General features: G+C 47.1%; 1 protein-coding gene across 2 annotated transcripts in view; it reads left to right on the top strand.

Moving 5' to 3' along the window:
- The window catches only part of NMRK1 (nicotinamide riboside kinase 1), a 290257-nt gene that overhangs the window by 48352 nt on the left and 214694 nt on the right, over nt 1-27211 (top strand). For both annotated transcript variants that reach the window (XM_086961285.1, XM_086961286.1), the window contains exon 2: nt 10062-10124. In XM_086961285.1, coding sequence (XP_086817411.1) covers nt 10096-10124 — 29 coding nt within the window. In that variant the 5' untranslated portion in view covers nt 10062-10095. The remainder of the gene's footprint in view (nt 1-10061; nt 10125-27211) is intronic.

Raw genomic sequence — 27211 nt, 5'->3', positions numbered from 1 at the left:
CGCCATTTCTCGGTGGTCGCTGCAACCCTTTGGAACTCCCTCCCAATCCAACTCCGGTCTGAACCTAATCATATGAAATTCCGAAAGCTTCTCAAAACGTACCTCTTCCCACAATAACTTTTTCCCCTCCCCCCCCCCAGCTCCTATCCCCAGTTGTAGTTCTGCAATCACAGCGCTGGGACGCTTCCGGGCAGCCATGCGCTGTACAAATCCCAAATTAATTCATTCATTCATACTGGAGGTACCTGCTTGGCTAGTTGGCCCCCAGGGGACGCCAGGATTAAAGGGGAATTAATTCCCCATTTTAAAACGCGCCACAGGGCGTGTTTGCACACGTCACCTCAGGCCCGCCCCCTTTCTTCACCATTGTGCAAATGCGCCCTGTGGAGCGTTTTAAGTTGAGGAATTAATTCCTCTTCAAACTTGAGGGTCCCTGGGGGCCAACTAACCCAGCCGGTACCTCCAGTATACACCAGGGGGCTGCATTGCAGACAGGTGTTCAGAGGGCACACCCCTTTTTACACCTCACTGCAACGCTGCTCAGTGGGGCTTACTGGAGGTACCTAGTGGGCTAGTTTGACTCTAGGGACCCTTAGGATTGAAGGGGACTTAATCTCTCGACTTAGAACGGTGACAGGGCGTGTTTACACAGTAGTGAAGGGAGGGGACGGGGCCTGACGTGATGTGTGCAAACACGCCCTGTGGCGCGTTTTAAGTTGGGTAATGAATTCCACTTCAAACCTGAGGGACCATGGGGGCCAAGTAGCCACTGCGCTGCGTTGCAGAGAGGTGGTGCAGGCAGTGTCCCTTTTTACATCTCTCTGCTACACAGCTCTGTGGCGCTTACTGGATGTACTACGAATTCCGATTTACTCACCTGTTATCAGGAGAGACCTCAGTGCTGCATCTTTGAGCCCAGTACTGATCCTGGAAAGTAATTCTAGCCATACTTACCAGTAACTTGAATTTTCTTCCATAGGCTAACATTGACCGGTTTCACTTGGAAATTCTTCTAAGTGTGGAGGTTTGGGACTTTTAAATATTCACCTAAAATCATCCGAACAACAAATTCTGATTTACTCACCTGTTATCAGGAGAGAACCCAGTGCTGCATCTTTTAGCCCAGCACTTACCCTGAAAAGTAATTCTAACTGTACTTACCAGTAACTTGTATTTCCTTCCTGAGGGGCGGAGCTTGCCAGCAACCTTGATGGCCGCCTGAGCCCACAGCTCCCCCGTGAATAACAACTATCCTGCCATTATCCTGCATTAGAGCTTCCAGTATTCGTGCCCTTTGCCCCCCCCCCCCCCGAGACAGGTGTACCCTGGGGCAACTGGCGCGGCCCCCTCTTACCGGAGCTTTAGCTTATCCGAACCGAAGAATCGGACCTCGCGCCAGAGGGCCGAAAAGCCGCGAGCCACAGTGAAGCGGCAAGCAAAGGGACGTGCAGCGACGTGCGGCTGCGGTGGGCGGAGACACCTCGGAGCTCCGTGGAGAGGCCCAGTGACATTGCGGCAGACTTTGCGCCCGGACTGCCAGGTGAAGGGGGGGACCTTGCATCTGAGCGGGCTGCTCCCCCTTCCTGGAACACCCCCCCCCCCCCCCCCCGGTCCTCGATCTGCCCGGGCCCGGCCCTTAAACCACAGGTGCCCCGTGGGATGAGCAGCTGCCCGGCGCGGGTCCGGAGGCGGAGTGCGGGAGGCGGTACTCCCGACCGAGTGAAACGCAGAAGGCTGTTGCTCACCCTCACCACTCCCCCCACTTAACAGCACGGCGCCCGGGCCTGGGGACCCTGGTCTTTCGACATGGGCGCGGCGGACTGAGCCTAGTACCACGAACCGCGGGGGGACTTGGGGAATATAGCATCCCCAAAGGAAGGACGCCAGAGGAGTCGAGGCCTACCTGTGAGTAAGGGGCACTTTCCAATCCTCAATACCAGCGGATTGCGGAGCCTGGTCCCCCCTACACAATTGAATGCTCAAGGCCTAGTACTGCTTGCCTTCGCACAAATTAACGGCTCCCCGACGTAGTGGGAATAGTGTGGTTGGCATGGTCCTGGGGTGCCCTTCCAGTAAAGGGGAACACAGTGCACAAGTCCTGAGGAGCAACCGGAGGGGAAGTTTGGCCTAATCGTCACAGAGTGCGCCTTGCGACGCGGCATAGACACCCAGACACCGCTAATTACCTGAAGGGAAGCAGGGAGAACAACTGCACCTAGAGGCTGAAACGATCGAACGGCCTTAGTCTTGCACTACAGAACTGACTGGGAAGGAGGCATAGCCTTCAACGTTCGGCGTCTTCCTCGAGTGCTACCTAGTAGGGGTGCATTATAGTTTTGGGCTGAAGACGAAGCTCCAAGATGGTCAAAGGCAACAAAACCCAAAACAAACTGCCATTTTCACAGAGGAGATTGCAGTCCCAGGGGACCCCTACGGATGAAAGGGTATCTACAGGGCCAGAAGACGATCAAGCAGCGGGGCTAGACATCAAGGCCATGCTGGTGTCCATGGAAAAGGGTCTACAGACTAGCATGTCATCGCTGGGCTCCAAGATAGATGCACTCACGTACAGGATGGACCGCATGGCGGAATGCCTGGATAAACACGCTGAGAGGCACGACATGGCGGAAAGGAGGATGACAGAAGTGGAGGAAGCCCAGATGGAGTTAGACTCGGGTCACAAGAAACTGGAGAAGATGATGCAAACGCTGCAAGACAAGACCGATTTAGAAGCCCGTTCACGTCGCTGCAACCTACGTATCACAGGCCTGCCGGAATCCACACAAACAGGCACTATGGAGATCTTTGTGGAGAAGCTCCTCTCCACGCTCCTGGGGGACGGTGAGTTCTCAACGATGTTTGTAGTTGAACTGGCGCATCGATCGTTAGGCCCGAAACCGCGCCCTGGGGGCTCCGCCTCGCCCCATCATTGCCAAGCTATTGAACTATCGAGATAGAGACACTGCCCTCAACCTTGCCAGAGCTAAAACGTCGCTACAATATGAAGGGTCGGCAATATCACTATACCCAGATTTTACGACCAAGGTGCAAGAGGAGCGTAAACACTTTATCCCCCACAAGCAAAAACTCAGAGAACTGGACTACGCGATGCTGTATCCGGCTAAACTGCGGGTGACCCGACAGGGCCACTCTCACATATTCACTGACCCGCAGGCCCTACATCAGGTGCTGAAACGCTGGTCCCGGGACGGACTGGCGGCGACACTGGGACACCGGAAAATGGGGAAGGTAGTAGCCATCTGGAGGATCAGGACTGACCATGAAATCCGAACAGCGTGGTAAGAATAGCCAGCAATGACTTGTCGCTACCGTAAGTGACTGCCTTTTTGAGAAACTTGATTAGGACTCCTGCCAGCAGGGACCGAGTTTATCGGCTGTTACATTGCTGCTCGCGCCATGGTGCGGGGACCTGGGGTAGGTGAGGGAGTCGAGGACACCACTCTGGAAAGCTTGCTTAACCATGGTTAGCCACTCCGCGATTGTTTGATGTTGTCGGAGGAGTTTCGGGGGGGGACTGGGGACTGTGCTCTTTGTACAGAAAAGTGGACACCATAAGATACTATTGCTCTAATGCAGTACACTGTGAGGAACGGCGGTTGCGGGGCAGAGGCTTGCCAAAATGACTGGTTTATATCCATAGCTTCTGTACTGCCAGGCGACCTTGGCCCCAGCGCGCACCGCACACCGAAGTTCACACTGTTCACGTTGGGAGTTCGGGGAAGGGGTGTGAGGGGAGGGCTGGGGTGCTGCAAGGCCAGGTTTGGGAAGGTCTGCTGTGGGTTGGGGGAGGGGATGTTAAATCGTGTTTATGTTTTCCTCCATAGAAGTGGGGGATGGTTCTGGGACACTGCATGCACACTGTCCACGGAGGGCTTGAGACAGGATTTGCCTTAAGATTTACAGGAAATTTGCAGAGATGACTAGTACGAGTCAAGGATTAATTACTCTAGAGACAGAGGTACTCAGGGCCCTCACATGGAATGTACGGGGACTAAATGACCACCGTAAACTTAGGAAGGTCTTTAGCTACTTGCAGCGCCAATTATGACTCACCGTCCTTTTATAGCAACCTAACTCACATTTCCCGCACTTTCCCAACAATGCAGGTGATTTGGGGAGCTGACCTTAACCTGGTGTTAAATCCGACGTTGGATAGATCAGCGGGCCCACCACGCAAACCATCAGCGGCGACACTAGCGCTAGAGACAGAGCTTCTAGCTATAGGCTTAGAGGATGTATGGAGACAGGCATGCAGAACAGGGCGGGTACACTCATTACTCCGCATACCACAATATACACACCAGAATAGACTACTGGCTTGCGTCTTCCTCGATTTTGGGACGTATCAAGGCTTGCACAGTACTCCCGTGTACTCTTTCAGACCACTCACCGTTACTGCTGGTGCTAGAGACTCCAATTAAGAAAATCCCGCCATTAAATGGCGCTTTCCTCCATATTCGCTGCTGGATGAACGCTTCCAAAGGGAACTCGCGGAGGAGATTGTCTTCTTCGAGGCCAATTTAGGCTCGCTTGTATGTCTAAACACTCAAGCGTCCTCAAAGCTATTCGACAGAGATTGCAGCACTTAGAAGAGCATTTAACTGAACTAGAAAGGAGCCAACGGGCGAGTCCTACCACTGCAATAGAGGAGGACATTAAGAGACTAGTGGCAGAATATAACGAAGAGGCAGACAAGGAAGTGCAGCAAATGGGGAAATATGCGACCGCACGGACATATGGTGAGGGGGAACGACCTAGTTCGCTACTAGCCAGGATACTGAAAGGATCCAGAGAGCAGGTACATATTCCTGAGCTACAAACAGCTACAGGCAGAAAGGTCACCGCTGAGAATGAGATTGCGCAAGAGTTCAGGAAGTACTACTCGGATTTGTACTCAGCTGGTCCTGGAGGCTGTATAGACAATATAGCAGACTATCTGGAGCATATAAACTTACCTATGCTCACGAACACGGACCGCGAATTCTTAATGCAACCCATCAACAAAGATGAAATCATCGACGCGCTTTAGAGTATGCGCTCAGGTAGTGCTCCCGGAACAGACTGGCTCAAGGTGGGGTTCTATAAAGCGTTCCAGGATGAATTGATCCCGCACTTGTCCGCACTCTTCGATGACGTTTGTGTGGAAGGAAGTATGCCCCAATCCATGAGGGAGGCTATGATAGTTACCATACTTAAAACTGGCAAGCCCCGCAATGCGGTTCGTACAGGCCTCTATCGCTCCTTAATGTTGATGCGAAGCTGTATGCGAAGGTGTTGGCAACACGCCTTACGTTGCTTGTGCCACAGCTGGTAGCCCCGGAACAGGCGTGATTTATCCCAAGCAGAAATCTCACTTATAATATCCGAACGGTGCTGGGCACTATACAACATGTGAAGCAAGACACGAAAGCAATAGCGGTATTTCTTGACATGCAAAAGGCCTTCGACTCAGCGCAGTGGCCTTTCATGGTACAAGTATTGCATAGAGTAGGCTTGGGTGAACAATTTCTGCAAATTATAGGTGCTTTATATCACCAGCCGACAGCTCAACTTCGACTGAGCAATCTTGTGTCTGAACCCTTTCCGATCTGTAGAGGAACTAGACAGGGCTGCCCGCTCTCGCCTCTTGTAGCTGAACTGCTGGCGTGTGCATTACGTGAGTATCACAGCACCGAGGGCATTAGCTTCCCTACGTATAAGATCATAATATCAACGTATGCGGATGACACTCTGCTCTATGTACGTGACCCCGAGGTTAATCTAACATCAGTACTCCGAGAGGTGGTGCGCTTCGGTGCGCTATCAGGCCTGAAAATCAACTGGGCGAAGTCGGTTGCCTTTCCCCTGACCCCAGCGACATGCCATTTTGACATGGAATACCCGTTACAATGGACACAATAGTCTGTGCGGTATTTGGGGATACAGCTTAATACAGATCCGGAAATCCTCCTTAGAGAAACTATGGAGTGGCTTGCAGCGGGCTTGAGGATGACGTGGAGAAATGGTGCAAATTACCTTTATCCCTTATGGGGCGCATAGCAATCATGAAAATGCTGGTGCTGCCTAGGTTCTTATTTCTGTTTAGTGCCATTCCGATGGTTCTATCCAAAGCTTTCTTCATAACTCTAACACAACTTTTACTCAGATTGGCATGGGGAGGCAAACAGCCCAGAGTGAAATGGATCACCCTTACGCTTCCGTACGAGTTGGGCGGACTGGGTGCGCCTGACCTGGAGTTGTACTACAGGGCTGCCCAAGCTGCCCCCTGCATACGTGGATACACGGTGATTCAATGATTCCACATGTACGCATGGAACGCCTCTTTTCAGATCCTCTCCCGCTCCCAGCCACAGTATTCAGACCGGTGGACCGCAGGACGGGCATCCTAGATTCCCTCACGGCAACGAACCATGCATGGCACCACCTCTTACGCGCTCAGGATTGTGATTTATTATACTCCCCTAACATGCCTATTGAATGGATGCTATGGCTGTCACCGCTCGCAGAACGGGAAGTCACGCAGGCATTACATACGGTTGGCATCGCTCGAGCTGGTGACTTGTTTGAGGAGGGCAAAGTAAAAACCTGGGACAAAGTGGTAACTGACCCAGACGCGGCACCGCTGTTAACCAGATTCCAATTCCATAGGGTGCGTAGCGCACTCCTGGAGCTACTTGGTCTGGACATGGTGGAGCCGCCAGAGATTAGGAAACTCACACATGTGATCAAAACGAGCTCCCCACGGAAATTGATCACGATATTGTATAAGATGGCTATGTCGCATAGACAGCAGCAACTCTCGACTGCTAGAATAGCCTGGCAGAGGGATCTGCAGATAACAATAGATGACTGTATGTGGCGTTATTGCTGCACAAATACTAAGACACTGTCATTGAATGGCAGACACAGGCTGATAACATTTTAAATATTTACAGAGTGTATTACACCCCGGGGAGGCTCCTACGATACGGCCTATGACAGTCATCTGAGTGCGACCGCTGCCACGAGCCAACAACTGACTTCATGCACCTTGCGTGGCTGTGCCCGGGCATACAGAGATTCTGGGTCAACATATTCTCGAAACTGAGCGATATGCTAGAGATTGAACTGACCCCGGATCCGGCATTGGCACTGCTAGGTCACTCGCGAGGGCTGCCAAATGCGGTGAGACGACAGGCAGACATGGGATTACTGATAGCACGACGGGTGGTGGCTCTTTGCTGTATGAAAAGCCCACTGCCGACAGCAAAGTGATGGGCGCATGATATGCTATACTGCTGTACGCAGTCAGAACCCTACAGCGAATTGCTGCCCCCCACGAGTCGCCCGAAGAACTTCTGGGGTCTGTACCAAACGCACCTTCGAACTAGAGATATCGGGAGGGATGCTGCTGAGGCGACAGGCGAGGAAGACTCAATGCCAGACATTTGTGAACCCACCGAGGAGGAATAAGCAGAGAAACATAATAAACTGACAAGTAGAACAGGAGCTAGCGCCAGGGCGCAGATGGAAATGATACGGGTGGCACTAGATGACAGTATATAGACATGACATCCCCCGGGGATTTCCCTGAGCAGGCCAGTGGGGTTATGAGACATACAGTCTTACACACTTGGAATGACTATTAGTTCCGCTAATAGGACTAAGGGAAGAGAGAGAGTTAAACAACATGACAGGCATATACAATCTCGAGAGTCTAGGAACAGGACCAGTTGTGTGCATAGGAGAGGGGGTGGGGTAGTTGGGAGTTTGTTTATTCAATTCGACCCACATAGCACAGGGTGTATACAGCTGTATAGACATAGTATGGGGCAGCGCCCCAGAGTCCGCGATGAGGTCCAGTAGCTAAACCAACGAGAATGTTTTGATACACCCAGCCTTGCAATATGTTATCACCTACTTGAATGTCTGTAAACGACTCGCCGCCGGGGCCCGGGCTGTCGGCCACAAGGCTGTGCAACTGGAGAAAGTGGAAGCTCCTGGATGGGGACCTAACACCGCCGACCTCAGGGTTGTAGGTAATGGCTGCGTACGATAATTGTTGTAAAATAAAAAAAAACTTGTATTTCTTTCCATAGGAATCCATTGTCTGGTTTTCACCAGCAAAGTTTCTATTTTCACAAAATACAAATATTCCTTAAAAGTTGCCTATATGACTTAAACGCATTCTTTCAACTATTTACAGCAGATGCACCAGTGCTGGATCCAGGATCCACCACTGAGTAAGAAAAAGTAACGATAACACTACTTACCTACTAAGTGAATTTCCTCCCATAGGATAACATTGGTGATTCTATGTGTGAAAATTTGTGTCAACTCTTAAAATACAATAATATTCCTTAAAAATCACTACTGTAACCAAAATGCTTTTACTCAACTGTTTACAGGAGATGTCCAAGGACTGAATATAGGTTCCAGTCCTGTGGTTAGAAAAGTAATCCATGAAGTAACTAATTGCATTTGACTAGAAATTCACATTGAGCTCAATGTTGCATTGTGTTTGAAATTGTGTTGCCCATTGCAACAACTGTTACTACTGTACTTAAAAGTCTATTGCCTATTTGCAAAGTATTTAAACTAAAGTAATACATTCTGAGAAAATATATTTTGTAATGTATAACGTAATATCTAAAAATAAAATTTTAAAAAATGTAGTAAACCAGTATAAAAATAAATAAATTCAACAATCAATAAATTAAAAAATTGTCATTGAAAAAACCTTTGAAATTCACTGAAAAAACCCATAGGTTTCAGACATGTTATAGTTGGGAATTAGCATTTAAAAAACATTTGACATTCACTGAAAAAACCATAGGTTTCAGACATCAGTGATGTCATCAGTGATGTCACTGGCCATGTGATTAATGATGTAATATGTGACATCATCCGCAGTGCATTGCGGGCGTGCGAGTTATACTTTGTACAACTAACTATAACTGAGGAATTTCAATGGTTTTGTACGAGTGAAGTATCCAGCTAACTAGAACACCCCTCAAACCTATGTTTTTTTTCAGTGAATATTGTTCAAAGTAGGGTTGCTTGATAATCCATTATGTTGGCATTACAAACCGGACCATGGATCTTTAAGACATTTACTGTATAAATACCTACTTGTCCTGCTACTAACATTTATGATATTTGAAACAATATTTCATATAACATAATCATATGTACATCATTCACATTGACTCACTCCTTACCAATTCCACAAATGAAAATATTTCATTTTCTTATTCCTCCTGACAATAAATAATTTACATGTAAGTGAAAGGCTACTAGATTGCTTTCTGTTGATACATCGTGTGACTAGGTTTACCAGGTGTTGACATGAACTTTCGCTTACTCAGTGATTTTTTTGGTTGCCCGTTGATTATTTTGGTTGCTCATTTATTCTTTTGTTTCTAAGTTATTGTTTAACACGTCATAATACTTATTAGATTATATATTTAAAACATGATATTTGACCTACAATACACAATTTTATTTCTTACATTACATACTTGTAAGTAGCTCTTTATATTTGTGTCCTCAGTTCTCTGTATTCTGCTTGACTTTGTTGTATAGTGAGACATACATTTAATTCTACTTGTTAGTTTTGCGCTCTGTACTATATTGTTTTTGTTTGTCTTTATGTACTGCTAAAATCTAATAAAATATATTGAACTTAAAAATATTACATGTTGAAGAATTATAATGATTATGGGAAGTTAGTGTGCAGCTGAATGTGTAGGCACTTGAGATCCAATGTTCTTCAATCCATCCCCTTCTTTTCTTGACAAGCCTGCATGCTGCAAAAATACCACACATTCTTGCTTCATAAGAATATTGTTGCTACTCACTATAGGGGGGTTGTCTTAGTTTGTCTTTCACCAGTGCTAACAATGGAAGACTATGGATTACTTTTGTTAAAATGAATTGGTTCCTTATCAAACGTAAGGATTTAAGAATGGTCAGCACAATTCAATGCGTTTTTATTGTACATTAAGTGATTACAGTTAAACATCAATTTAGACTGATACCTTATTTTTACATCTCTCCAGGCAAGCTGAAGAAAATCTAATAAGAATTTACAAAATGAAAACATTTGTAATCGGAATCGGTGGGTAAGTTCATGTCAATAACATCATCGTTGAAGATTGTTTAATATGGGTTGTTAATTTAATTTATATTCGACGTTGTGTTCAAAATGGAAAAATGTAGTCCTTTAATGCAAATTATTATACCAAAGTTTTTTTGTGAGAAAGTACAGGATTTATTGGCAACATTTTATTTCTGCAGTGTATTTTAATTGTGAATGTATTTTGTAAAAATTATTTTTATTTATATTTTTGTGATTGGGCAGTACACAATACAACCATGTAATTCTCAGCACATCGAACTTTAGATATTTGGCGCGACTGATCATTCCCATGTTTAACCGCATTACAGAGTATAGCATCTATGGTCTCATCACATTATGGAGTATATCATGTAATTGTCTTAACCCTTCACCCCCCTCTGGTTGTACATCAAGTTGTGTCTGTAAGTATTGTACCAATGGATTCCAAAATTCTCTTGGAAGCGAGAATAAACAAACTCTGCATATGTTTCTAACTGTTCCTCACAGTGTAGAATGTCTGTTATCGAGTTCTCTACGTTTGTAGCTAGTTTGCTTCCCCATTTCATAGAAATACATTGTTTGGCCAGTAAAAGATCTTTGGCCAGTAGTCTGCACTTCAGTAATCTTTGTGTTTTAATCAAGCCTAATAAACAAATCTGTGGGGTATTAGCAATTAGTTCTGATAGTATAACTTCCAATATAGGCTTCACCTCCTCCCAACACCTCTGCGCTGGGTTACATGCTGATGTGACATGTATAAAATCAGTTTTATGGCTCCGCATCACACACATTTATTATCCCCCCGTAATTCATACTTATGTAGTGTGCTGGTGTGTAATAGGTTTTTTGCAAAAAATTTAAAGGGATAATACGTAGATTTCAGTTTTATGTAAGCATCTGCATAAGTGTGCAACAAAAGCCCCAGTCGTCTTTGGATAGAGGTGTGCCCAGCATAATGTTCCATATTGCCAGCGCTTGTTCAGTACGCCTGTATTTTTGTGTTGAGCCGCATTATATAGTTTAGTTATAAGGCGCTGTTGAGTAGGCGCCATCAGTAATATCTGTAGCGTGTTAAGTGTGGGGGGTTCTTGAGGGAATGTTGGATACAAATTCTTGACCGCTAATTGCAGTCGTAAATATGTAAAGAGCATTATTGGTGTTGGTGTTCTCCATGCTCTCTGCTCTTGTGTTAGTGATATTTCCTAATGATGCATCAATGGGAGGGCAGGAGCGTATACTGGAAGCTTATGGGCGCGCTGCTCCAATGTGTTCCATGCTACTATAGTGTTTTGCATCTTATTTATTGCAGAACGTGGAATACCTTGCTTCTTTTGTGGTATTAAAGTGGGCAGTGGAGTCGGGTGTACTTCATCTGATTCTATGGTGACATGTGGAAGATCACTGTAGGGATGTAGCTAGTAGTGTGTGTACTGTGCTTGGGTGCAAAGGTAATAAAGTTGTAGGTCCGGAGCGCCAAAGCCTGGTTGGGCGTATGGACGTGTAAGCTCTTTCAACCAACTCTTGGCTGCCGGCCCGCTCACGTAAGCATGTCCATATGCGAACCCATTTTCATAAAGAACTGTTGCGGCAGGGTGATGGTACATTGAGGAATAAATACAAGAAACGCGGTAAAACAATAATTTTTTCAATCGCTATCCGGTCGGCAAGGGACTACGCCAATCGGATCCACCGGCTCACCTAGCTTTCTAGTTTTGGAAAGTGTTTTCCCATAATTCTCACGGACCACTTGTTCCGGATCTTGGTGTACTCAGATCCCTAGGTATTCAACTGGGTCTATTTGCCACAGCATGGTAAAGTCTAGTGGAAATTGCTGTGTGGAGGGCATCAACAGGATAACCACTGACTTAGACCAGTTTATACTTAGTCTGGAGTACCTATCGAAGTGAGTGTATTCCCATATTAGTGGATTTAAGTTTTCTGCTGGGTGACGGACATATAAGTCCATGTCATCTGCATATAATGAGCTGCTGATAGGCCGCCATTGAAACCGCAGCACCGAGCTCACATGCGGTTGGCGCATTTTGCATGCCAGCAGCTATGGGGTTATGTACACAATAGTGGAGAATGGGGGCACCCTTAGCTTGTACCTCTGTTGATACCAACGGATCTGCTGTGTTGCCATTGATACGAATTCTCGCAACCGGTTCAGTATACAACAGCTGGATCCAGCAAAGAAAGGTTTGCGGGAACCCCTTTTTGCTGAGGACCGTAAACATAAATTCTTTTTCCACTGAGTCAAATGCTTTGGCAGCAATCTAAAAGGGCAGCTGCTGCAGGCAGATCAGGTTCCAATTGGTGAAATAGTGTGAAGACTGTGCATAAATTGTGGGTTGTCGATGGGCGAGCTGGAATAAATCCTGATTGGTCACGTAGTTCTAGGTGTTGCATCAAAGGTTATAATCTAATGGCAAGTAGATTGGCAAACATTTTGGCATCAGTGTTTACAAGGGAGAGAGGTCTGTAAGAATCACTGAGGTCTGGACTCTTCTCTGGCTTAAGTAATGTTATTAACAGAGCACTTCGTAAAGTTATGGGGAACACTCCTCTTTCGGAAGCTTAAGTGTACATCATGAGCAGATGAGGGGTCAGTAGGTCAAAAACTACTGTGGGAATATACCTTTTGTTGGGGTACACTGGTGCAGAGTCACCCTTTTGCAGAGGCACTCCTCTTTCGGAAACTTCTGTGTACATCATGAGCAGATGAGGGGGTCAATAGGTCAAAAACTACTGTGGAAATATACCTTTGTATGGGTACACTGGTGCAGAGTCCCCCTTTAGTCCACAGGTTAAAAAACCAACAAAGTAGAGATTAGCACTGGAGTAGGAAATACATAACCAGTTTATTAATCACTCATGAGTGTGACCACGTCCACACAGCACTCTCGTGCTGGAGGAGGTAGTACACTGGCTTAACAGACCAGTGCCCTTTTTATACAAGATTTGTGCAGTGTGTGCCTGTGAACAGAAATAGGAAGAACACATTTTAGTAACAGTTATCAGCAAACAAGGGTAGATGAAAACTACATGGTCAGCTAAGTGGGAGGGGAGCAGAAATGTTTATGGCAGCAGTAAATCATTGACATTTAACAGATGTACTGGCAGCTACAACTCTCAGCACGTACATTGCTTTTAGCTGAGTAAGGAAGTCAACTAAAATAGATAGCACAAGCAGAGTGAAAAGACAAAAGAATTACAAAGGAAACTTGAATGGACACCACAGCTAAAAATGGCTGCAGCTTATGCCAAGTAAAATATTACACGTTTTCCACAGACGGCCCTTTTGGCATAAGCTAAGACCTTTTCTTATGCTTTAAAAGGGGTACAATAAATGTGATGTGCATCATATTGCTGACTTCTCGGTCTATTGCTAAACGGGAATTTACATTTTGGACATTTGTTTTAGATGGCAAATAAGTAGTACAAGTGGAAATAGAGAGGAAACAAAGCATTGGCCAGCATTGTATACATAAACAACAATAAAAGAGAAGTGCAATAATTATGAACAAGGCCAATATTATTTTAAAGCCCCATACAGAAAATACGCTCCAGAACCATACAGCCCAAGTCCATGTTTCTGAATCTTGATGTATCTCAGTGTCTATTTTATGTAGTTTGGAGATGACTGCATATACAGAAGGTGAATTGTCCGGTGTGAAGACACAACAGCTGGATCCGATGAAACAGCATGCTCCAGTCTACATTGTTCCCATGTGGTCTCTGTCTGGTCGACTACAGAGACATCGATTGCACGTTTTCCCCTACTACCAGCATAGTGATTAAACAATTGCAAATCTTGATGGTAGGTTGGAGGAGCTAAAAACACAGGTGGTAGAAGGAAGGCTATGTAACAGGTACTGGACCAGCCTAGAGGTCGGAAGTAGTATGCCTTAGTTCCACAAACAAAATAAATATGACGTGATGCAAGGAAGCTTCTTCGGCCTCTCGTAGACATCTGCAACACTGCAGTACAGTTACTGTGGCCCACTGGCACATCGCCTGTACTTTGTACACAAAGGGGGCCAGTGGTCATGGCAACAGAGATAACAAGGGATCCATTTCCTTTAGCCAACCGAGAATTTGTTGCTGCACTTCTTTTACTATAGTTCTTTTACTATAGTTCTTTTACTATAGTCTTCCATTTCTAAAGCAGTCCCTTTTGCTTATGGGTCCCCATCTTCGTTGAGGTAACAGACTTTGTTCATTAGAGGCATGTAGTAGTTTGAACCAAGCTGAGCATGAGCCATTGTGAGAGAATGGCAGCGGTAACAACGGGATTCCTTTTATGATCTGATGAGGAGGAATCTTGCCACAAACCCAACAGTTAGTAGCATTGCTTAGCTGGTGTTTCTGATGCAACATTTGAAGAAATTAATTATTTCTCAGATTTTGCTGGTATCCCTGTTCATGTTGCGGCAAATCAAAATGATGGTGTTTTTTTGCAGCAAGTGATATAAGAGGCTCCAGGAATTACTTCCTCTACTACCCACGTTACAGTAACGATGATGGCAACAGTCCAAGTCAGACCAAGGATGCAGATTGTACAGCCGTTGCACATTGTCGCAGCGATCTCGTTCTTCTTAGGCGAGCTCATTTTCATCGGCAAACAACAAAAACAGTTCTGCCGTAAGGTCCTGGGCAGACGTCTGTTTCTTCACCAACATTTAGACGAGCAGTCACTATAAGGCTACTCCCATTTGTAGTCAGTCTTCAACCACCCAGGACAGTGGCTCAAACAGTCTCTTTCTGCGATGAAATGTCTTTCTTCCTGGATCGAAGGAGATATCTAGATGTACCAGGGATTGTGTGGTCCGGGAAGACTTCCTCAGGTCCTTCAGGTAACACAGCTTGTCCTCTCTCGGAGACCAAATTGTTGCGATGATCTGTCAGCACGGCAGGGCTCACATGGGAATAGCTTCCCACACCTGCTGATAAATAGAAGACAAGCTGTCAGTTAACTGGGACAAATAGTCACTCATCAACATGTCTGGGATACCTAATACAGGTGCAGAACAAAGGGCTTGGTGTAACTGTTGGAAGGCGCCCTGGCACTCAGCAGTCCATAGGAGGGGCAAAAAAGGGCCAACGAAGGTTTAGTATTGTGTGAAAAACTGCCTACAAAAAGAAGTGAGGCCAAACAGTGCACAAACATCCTTCTAAGTCCGGGGTACAGGAGCATCTACAATGGTCTGAATACGGTCTGGTGAATGCACGTCCCTCCTTAGACAGGAGGTGACCTTAATAGGTAACCTGCTGTCTACACTATTGTAATTTCTGTCGCGAGACTTTGTGATGATGGAAGGCAAGATAACAATAAGAGTGTTTCTTCTTCACACTAGGTAAGGATGCCAAACAGGATCTCTCAACCATTAGATAATTGTTATTTAAAATAAAACGCACCCCTTCCGGAGAACAACGTATTGTGGCACGAAAATATTTAAGAATATCGATGCCCACAATATTGTCCGGCGTGTTAGGGGAAAGCAAAAATGGACATGCTGCAGTGAATTTTTCAAGTCCGAATTCAAGTGGCTGTGAAAGTGGGCTAGGTGTAGGTGCCCCATCGAATCCTATCTATGTTATCATTGTGCCGGACAGGGGAGCCCTAGGAACCCAATATTTTAGACAGAGCACTATGGTTAGCCCCTGTATCAACCTTAAACAGATCAGTAGATCTCAAGACATTTGCTTCAAGATAAGGACCCATTTGATCTACTGGCACCTCAACCGGTTCCTTACCCCGTCCTAGGCATCCCTATACATAATCCGAATCGGCAAGGGCATTAGCAGAATAATCAGACATTTGATATTGATTTTGTCTATCAAAAGTATTAGAGTAATTTGGTCCTTGTTCAACTGCTTCAAATCTGGGGCAAGCTCCTGTACCTCCCATATTTCCTGAATTCCCTGGGCATTTTCTCACACTACCCCTTCCCCGTTGGTACTGCTGACCTCACAAAAAAAGGGCACTCAGAACGCCAATGCCCAGTCTCTTTACAATAAGCACACTGATCAGGGAACACAATTGCTCAAGGGAGAGGGGGCACCCCAGGTGTATACATTGCACCTCCGCCTCTTCCACCTCCCCTAAATGGTGGACCATATACTCGAGCCAACATAACTTTTGTCTTTAATTCTTTAACCTTCTTATCCTCCCTGCCTTTCGCTTCCGGTTCCTGTCGCTCATAATATTGGGCCATACTTAAAAAGGAAACTGGGGAAGACGTGGTCCAAGAACTCTTGCTGGCCTTTAAGCGACTAGCTATTTCCGGTATCATATTAGCGACAAATTTATCCAAATACAAATGCTTACCCCTATTTCAGCCAATGACTGACAACCAAAATCATGGAATGTTTCCTCAAACCTTGAAAAGAAGTCAGAAACCGACTCATCTATTTTTTTGTTTACAGGACGCTAACGTAGTCCAATCTAGTTTCTTAGGGGGTATGAGAGTCTTTAACTTAGTCACAATAGCTTTAGGAAGCTCTAATATCTCCTTCTGAGGTTTCTGCGCAGGCTCCCTTTCCGCATCTATTTCTTCTAAATGTTCCCAGTTATCACCATTTGCTACATTGTCATCTATTTTACATATTGTTTTCAACATATCAAGAGGCAAAATAAGCCCAAAGAGCATCTCAATATCTGGCAAGGTCATAGTGCAGAAGCTAATGGCTACTTCAATCTCATAGAAGGTGGCAAGATTTTTCCAGGGGTCGGGCAAAGCAGCTATAAGAGCCATTACATCAGCTCTAATCCAAGGAGTATAAACCCACTTATATATAAAATATCCCTTTGCATCATTTGAAGCTTCACACATAGGTTTTACAGTAACTGTAGTACTACTTGGTGTAGCCTCTTCCACCGGAGTATCGACATTCTGAGCTTGAGATTGAACTACTTCCATACCTCTCTGCTTTCTAGCTAATTCTTGGTCCTTTTGTAAACTCAATGATGCGTCTAGTATTTTAACCTCTCGTCTAATCATATAAGCTAGGTTTCTCTGTTAATAGTTTGTAATCAGTATTTATATCAGCTGGCTCTAGTTCCTGAGAAATTTGTCTATAATCAAATATTACCTCCCAAACGAATTTTTCTACAAAATAAAATTGCTCTGCACTGTTCCACTGTTGAACCATAGTTCCAATGAGCAATGCCGCATGAATTCGACGAGCCTTCTCCCTAGCAGCGGTTTTTAATTTATCTTTTTCTGCTCTAGTCAAAGTAGAGCGAGTCTGTCGCCCATCTTGTTTATCTTGTTGTTTGTAGTCTAAAGACAAATGCTCGTCGAGACAAATGCTCGTCGTCTGAAACCTCAACAGGGGCCCTTGGAGTGCGAAATGTATACGGGGTGGGGGTCGTTCTAATAGGTTGCAATCATCCTGAGGCGATTAAGTATGGGATAAATAGGGCACCTAATAGGATACTGGCAATTTACCTCTAATCGACGTTCTCTATCTTCTTTTTCTATTTTCTCCTACTTTTCTTTATTTTTTAATTTTAGCACTTTTTGATATATCGATTTTTGTTATTTTTCTGCTATAGCTTCTGCTCTTTTCACTCTCTTGAATTTCTTTCTCCCACATACGCACACAATCAAACATATCCTATCTACTTTTTCTTTTAAATAAACACTGTTCTACATATTGAACCTTTTTAAAATGAAATGACCCATTCACTGGCCATTGTAGAGCAGAATCTTATTTTGTGTATTTGTTACACAGTGGATCATACACTCATTATGGAAGAAATACTATTTTTGACTTACATGTCTCTATTTGGTATCCCCTCTGGGGGAGGGCTGACTTTTTTCTAAACTTTGTTTGGTACCACCAGAACAGCAACACCATCTACGGAGTGTGCTGAGAACAGGTAAGCTTCAAAAATATATGTAAAATATTACTACTTCAAAATATTCATAAAGGAGAAAAAATCTCCATGTTACCAGCCTTCAAACTTTGCAAAGATTGAATAACAGATTCAAACAAAAAGCCCATGCTTAACAAATCAAGAGTGCTACTTTAGTGACCTTACCAAACAGAAGACTCCAACTCCCACCTGCAGATCTCTGGTCGACCTAATGGTCACTACAAAAGTGTGCCAAAGAAAACCCCGGTTGAGACCGGCAACCACCTGGAGGGTCAAATCGGGAAAACCGGAAAAGTCACGTCTGCATGCAAAGACCAAGGTCTACTCGTGCAGTGCGCTTCCCCATCAAAATTCCAATCCTACATCAAGAACACTCCTTCGGACGGCCGCGTCTCCAATGGGGTCCCACGACGGGCGCCAACTGTAGAAATATACCCTTTTAGGGGTGCACTGGTGCAGGGTCACCCATTTGTCCACTCGTTCAAAAACCAACAGAGATCAGCACTGGAGTAGGAAATAAATAACAATTTTAATAATCACTCATGAGTGGGACCACGTCCACACAGCACTCTCGTGCTGGAGGAGGTAGTACACTGGCTTCCAAACCAGTGCCCTTTTTTTACAGGGTGTGTGAAGTGTAAGCACGTGAACAGAAATAGGAAGAACACGTTTTAGGAATAGTTATCAGCAAACAAGGGCAGATGAAAACTACATGGTCATCAAAGTGGGAGGGGGGAGCAGAAATGCTTATGGCAGCAGTAAATGATTGACTGTTAACAGATGTACTGGCAGCTGCAACTCTCAGCACGTATATTTCTTTTTAGCTGAGTCAGGTAGTCAACTAAAATAGATAGCACAAGCAGAGTGAAAAGACGAAAGAATTACGAAGGAAAGTTAAAGGGAAACTACAGCCAAAAATGGCTGCAGCTTATGGCAAGTAAAATATTACACGTTTTCAACACTCCTTGTAAAATTCACACGGTAGGCCGTCTGTCCAAATGCCTTACCGTTTGGCAGGGCCTTTATTAAGTCATTAACTCCGTCTTCTGTTATAGTCTGAATAAATTATTCCTTATATCTGTCAGAGAGCCCGGCCAGAGCAACGTCCTTCAGGTAATCCATAAAGTAATTCTAGTCAGCTGTGTGGAGTACAGATTGAATAATAGTCTGTGAATACCCCCGTTATAGGCGGTGTGTCATAATGTGTCCTTCCTTGTATCTCAGTTGCAGTCAGAGCTTACAACATTAACTAGAGCACTCACCCTAATAATAAAGGATCTCAAATAATGAACCATAAATACAAGTTTGAACAGCATTAGCTTTTGGACAACAATATTACCTAGGGGGGCGTGGCTTGCAGCCGAGCGTAATGGTCGCACTCTGAGGCGGCTCCTCGGCCCTCGCTGTTTCTACAAGCACTAATCCTGTGCCGGTGCTCCTGTTTTGCCCCTGTACTTGGGGGAATATCTTTGCTGACCACCTGGACTCCCCATCCCCTCCTCAATTCCCTCCGGACCCCGAACGTCAAAGCTGAATTCCGGGGCCCGGCTCTCCCTCGGCCTAAAATGGCGGCCGCGACCAGTGGCGATGCACGGCAGACTCCGGGGCCGCTGGGAGAGCCTAGCTTCCTCCGACGCGACAGACCGGTCGGGGCTAAAGGGGGCGATCGCCCATTGATCTAGGCTGGCCCATCCTGCTGGGCCCCTTGAGCGACGTCCAAGGTGTCGGGAATCGGGCCCTCCCTGACGCCCGGCGCCTCAACTACGCGAGCCCCCGGCTTTGGTCCTGCTGCTGGGGACCGCCTTCAAGCTGTCCAGAGCGCCCGATCTGGTCTGCGCGAATTGCGGCCTATTGTACTGCCCGGGTGGACTGCCTCTCGCCACCTGGACGTGCCGCGGAGATTATTTGGACATCCAGGGGGGCCACAACTGCATAATTGGAGCGAACTGGAGCCTGATTCAGGAGCGTGGAGGGTAGTGCTCACCCCTCCACCTCCACAGCCTGATTCGGTATATCTGAGCCCATCCCGGCCTCTGAAACCCGATACGTCTGTGGTGGCTCAACCTGTGAGAGACCCTTCCCCCCCTTTATTGGAGGTGCCGGCTGGACACTGTACCCTAGTGCCGGCTGGACGCTGCCTTGGGCCTGCCACTGGAGCCCAGGGGGGCCTACCTTACCTCCACGCACAGCGGCGACACTGCCACCCCCACGGATTCTGGTGCTTTCCGATGAGAGCTGGCCCCGATGTATCCCCCTTCATTCCTCCTGGGCGGATAGGCTGAGCCCCCCCCCCCCCTTGCTGAGAGCCGAGGAGTGTGACCTGCACGCTATACAGCCGTGAGTAGAGCACCTGCTCCCCCATACACTTGACTGCTGCTTTGCCTCATCTCTCCCGGCTCCCGAGACTATTTATAGTTATTATCCTGACAGGTGCGGGGACTACTTACCTGTCCGAGGATACCGGGGGCCCCCCTCCAGATCGCGCGCTCTTCGACCCTGCGCCACTGGGTCATATTGTACGTGTTGGACTTCACGATGGCCTCTAACAAAGGAGGTAAGCCCTCCAACCAGCGACAAATTAACAAACTCCCATGGGGCTCTTAAGGGGAGCCCAAGTACGCTAACCCCGATAATGCATCTAAAACTGCGACTCCTCCTCCTGGGACTCGGCCCCCCACTCTAGAGGACGTGATGGAGGCGATCGCTGGGGTCCGTTCCTTGCTAGAGACCCGTATAGACTCTGTGAACATTGAAGTGACACTTCTGCGTGCGGACCTCCTCAAAATCGACACTAAAGTAAAGGACATAGAAGTCAAAACCACAGCGCTTATCGACGAGACCTCCACCCTCCAGCAGCAGGTAGCCCAATTTCAAAAACAGCAGTTGCAAATGGGGGAGCTCCTTGATGACTGAAGGGCGAGACGCAACAACCTCCACATCCTAGCGGTCCTGGAGCGACTGGAGGGGCCGACTACTGATCTCTTCGTGGAGAATTTGGTACTCCTACATCTCTAACCAAAACAGCTATCTAACTATTTCTCCATTGAGAGGGCACATAGGGTCCCAGGGGGCAGGCCGAAGCCGGGTGCTCCCCCGCCCCATCATTGCCCGAGTGTTCAACTTCCGTGACCGCGACGTCCTCCTTCAGACGGCACGTACGGGACCACCCGTGCGCCTGGACAATGCCCAAATCACGATCTTCCCTGACTATACGGTGAAAGTTTAGTCTTGTCGGCGCAGTTTTCTAGAAGTAAAGAAGGCACTCCGTGCTCAATCCATCAAATACTCCATGCTGTTTCCCGCTAATCTACGCGTGGAATCGGAGGGCATGACTTGGTTCTTCGAGTCCCCTGCTGAGGTATGGGACTGGCTTTAGGGGTGGCGTCAGCCGGCTGCCACTCAGAATCGTCGCGGACGATCAGCCGACCACTCCGGCCCAGAGACGGTACCAGGGAGGCAGGATCTGTTCACGGATACTGCTTCCGGAGACCAATGATAGTTCCTATTGTCTGGATCCAATCTGCAGGTCGTCGCGAGGGGAGTACCTTTTGCTCTAGGACCAGCCACAGACCACGGGCGCCTCTACCACGGACCGGCCACTTCTTGATCGATTGGTACTTACTCCTGTTCTCCATGCACTTTCCTTCATGGCCCCGATGCTAGGATCCGCTCAGTCCTTGTTTCACTGTTGTGCTATGGGACAGTCATGGCTGTCATTGTTGACTTGAAAGCCTGATGAGACTGAGACTTCCTACTCCGGATCGGACTGGGTTCACTGGCTAGTGCCCACCCCTGATCTACTCATATCGTTTTTGCTGGTCCAGATACTATGGAACATCCTGCTTGTTTCACTGTTTCCTATACGATGTGAATGCTATATATGATATACTTTGTTGTAAAGATGCACTAGGCTAGACAATCCTTTTTTCTTACAGCGGGGGCACCCTTGGCTCTCCACACACCCCATCGATGTTTGGGAGGGCGACAGGCACTCTGCCTAGTTGGGGAGTGGATAGTTTCAAGTCCGTGGGCAGGGAGGGGGGTCGGGCTGGATGGGAAGGGGGTTCTAGGGGATTCCGTTCTGATTTCTGTCCATCTCCGTTGGCCTTTTTTATTTTCTTTGTTTGTAGTTATTGCAGAGTCCTCCTTACATATGGGCATAATAGACACTGCCGTCCAGCCTCAATTGCCATCCTATCCTTTACAGATATCTGTCCTTGTTCCCGACTATCTCAGTTTTTGGCTAGAATCCTTCCCCCCCACATCTTTCACTATACAACACAACATGACGCAAACCCATACTAGGGCACTCACCCTCATGATGTGGAATGTCAATGGACTTGGTAGCAAGATAAAGAGAGGAGTGGCGTTGCAATACCTTAAAAGCCATGCTCCTGATGTAGTATTACTCCAAGAGACGCACCTGATGGGTAACGCATGTCGAGCACTCCATCGAGGGGGGTACAAACTACTGATACATGCGGGGTTCACCTCATGTTCCTGGGGCACCGGTATCCTCGTCAGGAAAAGTCTTCCACTTACATGTACTAAAACGTGGGCTGACCCTCTGGGCCGCTTCGCGGTGGCCCAGACCACATGGGAGGGGCGACACCTAAACATTATCTCAGCCTACATCCTGCCAGCACTGAGCAAAGACCCCCTGACGACTGTTAGACCTCCCCCAGGGTACACTGGTTATAGGTGGAGACTTTAACATGACGATGTATGACGCTATAGACACCCCCAACGTGGCTCCCACAAACTGTGTCCGGACCTCTTGGAATTTACACAGGCGATGGGCTTAGAAGACCTCTGGCGTGCGTGTCACTCCGATACCCCATATTTTACACATTATTCCAATGCCCACAACAGTATGTCCCGTATTGACTATATCCTTTGCCACACCGCAGATATTGGCCCCTTTCGCAATCCAAAGGCGCTTCCCCGAGGTATCTCGGATCACTCTCCCCTCACTGTCAAACTCACCTACCACTGACCGGTGACCAGGGATCTCATAGTTATCAACCCATGGCTCCTGAAAATTCCTGACATCAGGGACCATCTGCTCGAACATACTAAATATTATTTTGCCGAGAACCTTGGTTCAGTCCAATTGGCCGTTAAAATCTGGGAAGCATATAAAGCAGTCATTAAGGGGAGGGCGATCGCTCTTAAAGCCGGATGTCAACACAAGCAGGCCGAACTGTTGCTTCAAACCAAGTCAGAGTTGCTGAACTTAGAATATGACCTTAACACTACCCCATCCGTTGAAACCGCTGCCCGTCTCCAACTGAAACAAATGGAATACAGAATGCTGGCCTTAGAAAAGGCTCAGGCGAACCTGTTTAAAACTCGCCACCGAGTCTATGAGCTAGGGGACAGAGCAGGTAAAATGCTGCTTGGTTGGAACGCCGCGAACAGGGATCTAGATGGGTGCCGCTACTGATTCGTCCTGATGCCTCGCGTATCACAGACCCACAGGACATAGCTGAGGCATTTGCAGACCACCTAGAAGAGGTCTACTCCTCGAGCATACTACTCAGTGGACGAATCCCGCCTCCTTCTAGAGGAGATGCGATTACCCACTGTTCCGATTCGGATAGGCAGGCATTGGACGCGGCCCTCATAACCGAGGAGCTTACGAGCGCCCTCTTTGCTATCAACTCGGGCCAGGCTATGGGGCCTAATGGTATCCCCATCGAATTCCTCAAGGGGATGGCCCAAGAAGCCATTCCTCACGTAAAAGCTATGTTTGAGGAAAGTCTTGAACGTGGCAGTCTGCCACTGGACCAGCATCTAGCCTCCATAGCAGTCATTCATAAGCCCAATAAGCCGCCCACTGACTGACTCTTATAGGCCAATTTCTCTCATTAACGCTGAGGTTAAGAGTCTAGCCACCAGACTCCTCACAATCATCCCCTCCCTTGTGCATGACGATCAGTCAGGATTCCTTCCGGGCTGGAACACTGCTTTAAACCTCCGTAGACTTCATAACGTAATGGGCAGGCAACCCTATATACAAGAGGATGCTGCAATTCTGTCCCTAGATGCCACTCTAGCATTCAACTCAATAGAATGGTCCTACCTCTTTGAGGTCCTGAAATGTTTTGGCTTCGGCCCGGTTTTTATCCAGTGGGTCCGATTGCTATACACTGACTTGTTAGGCCAGGTGCAAGTCAATGCTCATACATCCAGACAATTCCAACTGCATAGGGGAACCAGGCAGGGATGTCCCCTCTCCCCCCTCTTATTTGTGCTTACATTGGAACCTCTAGCCTAATGAATCCGTACAGATGCCTCAATCAAAGGGCTGAAATGGAATGAAGATACGACTGATAAAATTTCTCTGTATGCGGATGACATTCTTGTGTATGTCTCCTCTCCCAGATCCTCCATCAATAGTCTGTTTCATGTCATTAGGAATTTCAGGAACTACTCTGGTTTTTCAATCAACTGGTCCAAGTCGGCCCTGTTTTGTCTCCACGGCCCACCACCCGTGCTCCCCAGAGGGTTCTCAATTGCTGTGGCCAACGATGGCTTAAAGTACTTGGGTATTTTTGTCACTCCTGATCCCAAACTCTTTTTCGAACACAACCTAAAGGGCCCGCTCCAGAGATTTCCCACTGGCGTACGCTGCCCCTGTCCCTCCCTGGCAGAGCAGCTCTCTTCAAAATGTTAGCACTTCCACGCTTTTTGTTTGTCCTTCAAAATTGTCCCTACCCAATTGCTGACTCCTTTTTCCGTGCATTGGAGGGTGATCTGCGGCTCCTCCTATGGAATGGTAAAGCTCCTCGAATTTCCCTGAATAAACTAACTCAGGGATGGTATGATGGGGGTATTGCCTTGCCAAACATGCGCCTCTACTATTGGGCCTCCCAACTAGTAGCCACCAACTTCTGGATCCACGGGTCACCTGCCAACCCGGCATTCCATTTAGAGCGCTATCAGACGGGACGGGAGGGTTACTTAGGCGCCTTATATGGCAAATTCCTCCGAAATCGGTATGTGGGACCCATGACACAAACTGTGGCTGTCTGGCACCGGGCTACTAAAAGCCTGGGTTGGTCTGGCAGATTTACTCAAGCCACCCCGCTCTGGGCGTCCCTAAGGCTGGGTTCCCTTTGTCACCTTAAGGGCCTTGACAGGTGGGACACGATAGGCATCTCCACTCTAGGCGACTTGATTCATAAGGGGAAACTATTGACTTTTGCTGAACTCCAACAGAAACACGATCTTGCCCAATCCGAGGCCTTCAGATACCTCCAGATTACACACGCTGTCACGACCACTGTACCAGACCTCTCCTCCCTTCCGGAGGCCTCTCCCCTAGAAGATAGGCTACTTTCAGAGCCACTCCAGACAAAGGCAATATCGTGCACGTATCGTAAACTATGCAACAATATCCCCAACTCCTTCCAGGCCGTGCGAGACACTTGGCAGGAGCACGTGGGATACCTAGATGATGAAGACTGGAGATCGGCGCTAATGTCCCCTATGGAAACTGCGATAAATCATCGCTTCAGATTAATCTAATTGAAAATTCTACACAGAACGTACATGTCCGCCTCCTCCTGTCCAAACTGGGAAGACGCCCGGATGAGATGTGTCTCCGCGGCTGTGGCCGCCCTGGCACCTTACCACGTCCTCTGGGAATGTCCAATTATCCAATGGTTCTGGGACAGAGCGGTTCGTAAAATGGCAGAGGCATTGGGGAAACCCATTCCTCTTTCCCCTAAGGAAGCGCTTCCTAATATATGGGGTGCTACAGACCTCGCTGAGATGGAGCTTCAGTGGGTGGCCCTGGGTTTCCTGTAAGTAAAGCGAGCAGTGGCAATGCACTGGGGTGCCCCCCAGAGGCCTCTCCTGGTGGGTTGGGTGGCAGAAATGGACAGATGCATGCTGGCAGAAAAATCTGTATTTAAAGTAAAAATCTGTATTTAAAGTCAGAGGATACCCCAAGAAGTGGGATAAAAAATGGGGACACTGGAATGCCTATAGAGGCGAAATCTGTACCTCCCCCCTCGGTGGAAATGGCAATAGATAGGGCTGGATCGAGACGATTTAATTATCTTTAAAGTGTTTTTTCTGTATATGCCTGATTTATTTGATTCTGTATTTTATTGCCTAATTGCTGGATGATGAGTCTGCTTTTGTTTGTTTCTTCAATAAAATATTAAAACAAAAAAAAACATATTACCTAAACTGCAGACCGTGCCCTTCCCTGATCCATAATGTGTTACTGCAAACTGTCAGCCAACGCGTTTCTGCTGCAGGGGGTTGGCCTACTTGTCCTAAGGACAAAATACACATGAAAACTTGTTCCCCTTGACCCCAAACAATACGTCCTGGGCGTCGGGCAACAGGAATTCCACATCCCTGTGTCAGCTCATTTAGTCGCGCCCATATCTGTGCATAAAATGCTGGATCGTCAGTGCTTAGTCCATAAACGTTTACTAATGTCAGAATTATGTCACTTAAGTTTCCCTGTATTATAACATAACGGCCTTGGGTGTCCGTGATTGTATGCAATATTGTGAATGGGGTGCCTTTTTAACCATCGGTAATACCCCTTGGGCGCATGTCGAGTAGGAGGATGATAAATGCATAGACGACCACCTGGTACCCACATTTAGCTCTATGTGGTTGGAAGGTATGTCTCCTGGAGGCACGCTACCTCCACCCCATGGCGGTAGAGATAGGACCGTACTTGTCTAGGCTTACGCGGATTGTTTTAGCCCCTGACGTTCCACATGAGTAGGGTCAGAGGTCTAAGAGTTTGTGTCAAAGTGCTGTCTAGTATTGTGTCTCAGAATGTGCGGGGGAACGTATTGCTCAGACTCTAGCAGTAAGTCAGCCGTGTTGTGTTGGTTTGTTCCAATAGCAACAGGTTTCAACCCCCAACTTCTACCCTCCCACTCCAACACGCCAATTGTATTGGAGACACTCCCTTCTCTTAGCCCGAATTCCCCAACTTCCCCCTCCCCCTGCAACTTAAGAAACATACGTGGTTCACAAATGGGAGCGGAATTGGCCCACCTGTGATCCCTGCTTTGTGGCACTTGCGGTGGGACCGCTTGTATGTTTTCTTCAGTGTGCCAGTGTCATAATGTCTGTTAGAAGGACCTTACGTGTTTTACTTGGCAATATTGGGTCAGCTCTGATGCCCCCGAACTTCATGATGAGCCATTTTGCAGAGGTAACAGTTT

Source organism: Lissotriton vulgaris, chromosome 3_1 (assembly GCF_964263255.1).
Source record: "Lissotriton vulgaris chromosome 3_1, aLisVul1.2, whole genome shotgun sequence".
Lineage (NCBI taxonomy): Eukaryota > Metazoa > Chordata > Amphibia > Caudata > Salamandridae > Lissotriton > Lissotriton vulgaris.
The sequence above is the reverse complement of the archived record's forward strand: the minus strand, read 5'-3'. Positions and strand labels throughout refer to the sequence as shown.